The sequence below is a fragment of the Dipodomys ordii genome, unplaced genomic scaffold (assembly GCF_000151885.1).
Source record: "Dipodomys ordii isolate 6190 unplaced genomic scaffold, Dord_2.0 Scaffold17, whole genome shotgun sequence".
NCBI classification, from domain to species: Eukaryota; Metazoa; Chordata; class Mammalia; order Rodentia; family Heteromyidae; genus Dipodomys; species Dipodomys ordii.
The window spans coordinates 10271428-10277146 of NW_012267233.1; the positions used below are offsets into that span (position 1 = coordinate 10271428).

The 5719-nt window shown below is 43.1% G+C and overlaps 1 protein-coding gene across 1 annotated transcript in view; it reads left to right on the forward strand.

The window, feature by feature from the left end:
* Positions 1 to 6: 6 nt before the first annotated feature.
* Znf706 (zinc finger protein 706) overlaps positions 7 to 5719 on the forward strand; it is an 8204-nt gene continuing 2491 nt past the window's right edge. The window contains exons 1-2 of the mRNA XM_013012523.1: positions 7 to 159; positions 4294 to 4430. Of these exons, the coding sequence (XP_012867977.1) occupies positions 4296 to 4430 (135 nt within the window). The 5' untranslated portion in view covers positions 7 to 159; positions 4294 to 4295. The remainder of the gene's footprint in view (positions 160 to 4293; positions 4431 to 5719) is intronic.

A 5719-nucleotide genomic window follows, 5' to 3' on the forward strand; every position in this document is an offset into this window, starting at 1 on the left:
CGCGGGCTGTTGTGCTCCCGGCTGTCCTCTTTCCCTTCCTTGGCGGGTGGAGGAGGCCGCCGAGGCGTTTCTGGGCGCCCTCCAGCTTCCTTCCCTCCGTGTCTTCCGCGGCCCTCTCGCGCTGCGCGGCCTCTCAGACGCAGGACTGTCCCGGCCCGGGTGAGCGGGGGCGGCGCTGGCGCCACAGGACGCCCGGGAACCGGGTGGGGGCCGGCCGGTGGAGGGCCCGGGAGGTCGCCGGCGCTCCGGAGACCGGAAAGGGGGTCTCGGCGCGGGGCTGCGGGATGGAGGAGGAGCCGGGACTCCTGCGGAATGGACGGGGCGCTCGGGCGCGGGCCAGGCCCTGCAGGTGGCCGGGTCGCAGGCTGGCTGCGGGAACCGCGCCGTAACCTCAGCCGCCGGCGACTGCAGCCGCTCGGCCGCCGGGACCCGAGGGTCGAGGCCTCCGGGAGGCGCGTCTCGGGCCACGGGCCGTCCGTGAGCTCGGGCGGGAAGGTGAGGGCTGGTGGCCGGAAGGAGGAGGGGGGCTCCCGAGGCGGGAGAGGGAGGCCGGTCGGGGACGGGGCGCGGGTGCGGCCGGGTGGTTGGAGTGCTGGGCGAAGGAGACCTTTACCCCCTCCGCCTCACTCGCCCCTCGCCCCGAATGGGTGCCTTTTTATTTCATCTCGTCTTTAAGGCTGGGATCTAGATGTGGATCGCTGAAGGAACGTCGTCTCCCTCTCGGATGGTTCCTGGAGAGTGCGCCGATTTCCTGGATCCCAACATCTTTTTAGTGACTTTTGTTTTAAAAGGATCTCTGGGGCCGGACTGACTTGTTGCCCGAGCTCCTGATTTTCAAAGTTAACTCGCTTCTCCCCCCACCCCCTGGGAAAACTGCACTTAATCAGAGGCACATGAAAATCCAGCAGGTAGCAACTTATATAAACGACTTCTTGTCTCAGGAATCCAGGACCAGTTATGCATAAGATTTTTGTAGAAAATTCGATTGGCTGGAGAGCAAGTCCTACATTGAGCTGTCCAAAAGCAGGTGGTTTGTGGATTTGCACTTCTGCTTTCGGAAAGGAAATCAATGCAGTGTGCTGTCAAAAGTTGGGAGGCCTACCCCACACAGTTAACGTGTTTCATTCAATTTCCTTTCCCTAGTGTGGTTTTCTTTCTTAAAAATAAGAACACGACTACTAGTTTTTATTAAAGCCTTACTATGCCTTTCTTGTTACTGGTGTTAGGTGACATCGGAAAATGGGTTAAATCTGTTGTGTAATGTTTTACTTCAGAGAAGTTTCATAGGCAAAAGTTAAAAATAATTCTGCTTAAGATAATTTTTGGAATACATCACTGAAGGAAAATATTGCCAAAATAATTAATTTTAGATACCGAGGAAACTTCTGGAATTAATGGTCTGCCATTCTGTGTTAAAAAATAATTTTAAATTAAAGTTTTAAATCATTAAGTAATTGTTTTTTTAAAAAAAAATTTCCATGAAAGATGTTTTCGTATACATAAAATACATTGTGTAGAAGAACTAAGATGCAGAAGAAACTGAAGTATTTTAATATAAAGTCTTGATACTAATACATTGAGACAATTAAGAACACCAAATATGCTTTTTTTTTTTTTGGTGCCAGTATTGGGATTTGAACTCAGGTAACTCGAACTCTTGCTTGGCTTTTTCAGTCAAGGGTATGGCTAAATGGAGAAGTCTTTCTGTCTGCTTCAAACCCTAGTCCTCAGATCTCAGCCTCCTGAGTAGCTAGGATTACAGGCATGAGCCACTAGTGCCTTGCTTAAAATACTTTTAGTATTGTATAGCTTAGAACTAAGGCTTTGATTTTAAAAATCGAAACTAGAAATTTAATCTATTTTTAAAGACTTTAGTGTCAGTTCCATGTACAGAGCAAAAAGTTTGTAAAGCAAAGACTGATACTAGCTTAGTTACTGTCTAGTATCATTCTCTTTCATTTTAAGTTATGGAAATTTATAATCTTAGAGGACTATCATGGCTAGTAATATTTACCATTGATTGGTGGGAGTCAGGTTCTTAGGCTAGCATTTTAAACATTTTGTAATTGCTAGATGGTCAAACTGCTTAAAGCTTTGGACTACGTGTTACATTTTCAATTTATTGTTTAATGACAAGAACTTACCCAGTCAGTGTGTATGTGTTTGTGTGCGTGTTCGCGCGCCCATGCGTGCACGTGTGTGTGTGTGTGTGTGTGTATGTGTATGTGTGTATATGCACGTGTACACATTCATTCAGATACCCTTTTGGGTGGGGAGGGAAGCTCAGCTGTCTGTCAGAAAAGCTTTTCGCTTTATGTCCATCAGGGTTCCAATAAAAAATAGCCAGTACTCTTTCTTGATGAAGTTGATGTTGATCCTTGTATGTTTGTGTTTTGCAATTATTTAAAAGTTTAAAATTTAATTACAGTGCTAGTTCGAGCAATACATAGGAATTCTGTTTAGGATCCAATTTTAATACATGTAAAAGCACTGGAGACTCATTTATGGACGTTTTATGAACCAGGTTTAACTTGCTTTGTCTACTAAAAGTCTTCATTTTTTTTTCTTTTTTTTTTTTTTTGGGTCCGGTCGTGGGGTCTGAACTCTGGGCCTGGGCGCTGTCCCTCAGCTCTTCAGCTCAAGGCTAGCACTCTACCACTTGAGCCATAGCGCCACTTCCGGCTTTTTTCTTTTCACTTATGTGGTACTTAGGAATCAAACCCAGGGCCTCATGCATGCAAGACAAGCACTCTACCACTGAGCCACCTTCCTAGCCCCAGTCTTCATTTTTTTTAAGGGGAAGTACGAGAAACTTTTTCTGGTGACTTATTTAACTTATTTATTCAGTTATTATTTAGTTCAGATCATCAGTAAAAAGTGTAAAGGGTACCTTCCATTGGGTTCAGACTTTTGCTGCTGTTGCTGTTGGTTGTGGAACCTGAACTCACAGCCTGGGCACTGTTCCTGAGCTCTTTTGCTCAAGGCTAGCTTTGTACCACTTTGAGTCACAGTGCCACTTCTAGTGTTCTTGTGCTTAGTTGGAGATGAGACTTTCCTGTCTGGGCTGGCTTGGAACCTCAACCCTCAGATCTCAGCCTCCTGCATAGTTAAGGTTATAGGCATGAACCACTAGGATCTGGCAAGTTCAGTTTTTTAGCTGGAACTCAGTATTGTTTTATAATTCAAGCAATGACTAGCTTTTAAAGAAAAATTGGAATAATCCTTTAGTTTTTATTAAGCCCAAGTATTTCATAGTTTCTATAATCTCCTTTAGAAAGATTATCTGACAGCTCAAAGAATCACATGTTAGAACAGAGAATTCTGGAAAAGAAGAAATGCCTTTGCAAAATAACCAAATAAATGACATGGAAACTAATTCTTTTTAGAAGGGGCAAACTTTTTTTCTTTTTTTTTTGTCAGTCGTGGGGCTTGAACTCAGAGCCTGGGCGCTGTCCCCGAGCTGCTTTTGCTCAAGGCTAACACTCTTACCACTTGAGCCACCGCTTTTTCTGTTTATGTGATGCTGAGGAATCGAACCCAGGGCCTCATGCATGCAAGGCAAGCACTCTACCACTGAGTCACCTTCCCAACCCCAAGGGGCAAACTTTTGGAGATAACGTGAAATGAACAAGGCAGACATATAACTCAATATGTTTCTATAAATCAGTATATATTGTAACTAGCACCTAGTTAGGGTTCAGAACATTTTCAGCACCCCATAAATCACCCTCCTGTCTTGTCTTCCTAGTCCTTACTCCATAAGTGACAAAGTGACTTCTTTCACTATAGCTTGGAAACTTTACACAATTTATATTCTTTGTTACCAACTTCTTTAACTCTGAGATTTAAACATGTTACTTTTAATAATCATTCTCTTTGAATGCCAAATAGTATTTCATTGTGTATGTATATATACTTACATGTAAACATTAACACAGACATACAAATTATATATCCATTTTATAGTTGATGAACATTTGAACTGTTTTTAATTTTAGAGCAGGTGTTATGGATGTTCTTATACATGTCTTGCTATACACATATTTGCGTTTTTGTTTACTACAAGAGAAGCGTAGACAAGTTATAGCATAGACAACTACCAGCCAGGTTTCTACAGCTACTAAGATGTTTAAAGTCTAGTAGCATTGTGTGTGAGAATTTGAGAACCCAAACGTTTCCATTGTCAAACCTTTTTATAAACTTTAAGGCTTTAACTCTGAGAACATTACTGTGCTTAGATAATGCTGTACTAGCATAAATAAATGACTCTAATGACTTAACTTCTGTTTTTAGATATGGCTCGTGGACAGCAGAAGATTCAGTCTCAGCAGAAAAATGCCAAAAAGCAGGCTGGACAAAAGAAGAAACAAGGACATGATCAAAAGGCTGCTGCCAAAGCTGCCTTAATATACACCTGCACAGTCTGTAGGGTAAGGGGGCAAAAGACAGTTTTCTTGTGGGTACTTGTTTCACTGTAAACTGGTTCTGATAGGTTAAAATATTGGAACTATGGCAAGTAGATGGTTTATTTAAAATGGCACATCTGAGAGCTGGTTATTTTGGAAATGCATTTTCATTTACCACATTCAGCAAATACTTTTGCCTGGCTTCTGTGGCCAGGTATACTTCCCTAAGTGTTAGGAAAAAGGAGAAAAGAAAAAAATTCTCTTTCTTAAGAAGAAAGGCATCTTCTTAAGGACAGTATATACAATTGATTTCAAACTTTATAAGAAAGTCACATATATATAAATCCTTAGTTAGATCTTTGTATGAGGCTAGCAAAAACACCTCTGGTTATTGTATGATTTTTTTCCCCCCACTAAACCAATATTTAGGGTGTGTATTAACCCTATGTACAATATATTCATGTTAAAGGCTCTGAATAGAATTAATATATTCTACAGATTTGAAGAGAAGAAAAGAAGTAGTTCTGTGTGGTGCTTATCCTATACCAAACACTGATGGGGGTGGGGGGTTAGCTATATCTACTCAAATTTAATTTGCACAACAGCCCTGTAAGTTATAGTGCTTTTAGTATTGTACAGAAGAGTAAGTTGAATCATGGAATCAAATGACTGTGGGTAATCCAGCTAGTATGTAGGAAGCTGATATCTGAAGCAGGCAGTTTTATCCTGGACTACTATTCCACACTACCCTTCAAAGAAGTGCTTGTAGAGTCTCAAGTCAGACTTCTTTTGGCCTGTTTGTGTAAGCTCACTACCTTTGGAGTTAAGGAATGGAAGTGACAAAGAGAAAAAGTGTAGTATGGTTGGACCAGTATTTACACCCACATACAGAGTAGGATTTTTTTTTTTGGGGGGGGGGTCAAGTCGTGGAGCCTGAACTCTGGGCCTGGACACTGTCCCTCAGCTCTTCAGCTCAAGGCTAGTGCTCAACTACTTGAGCCACAGTGCCACTTCCGGGGTTTTTCTTTTTGCTTATGTGGTGCTGAGGAATCGAACCCCCCTCAGGCATGCAAGGCAAGCGCTCTACCACTGAGCCACCTTCCCAACCCCAGAGTAGGATTTTGAGAGCTTGTTTGGAGGTTCTAGCAGGGGAGCACAGCTACTCGTATACCCTTGACCGAAGACCGGTCCTCCTCTATTGGGGATGGTCATCCTCTTTTTTTTTTGTCGGTCGTGGGGCTTGAACTCTGGGCCTGGGCGCTGTCCCTCAGCTCTTCAGCTCAAGGCGAGTGCTCTACCACTTGAGCTATAGC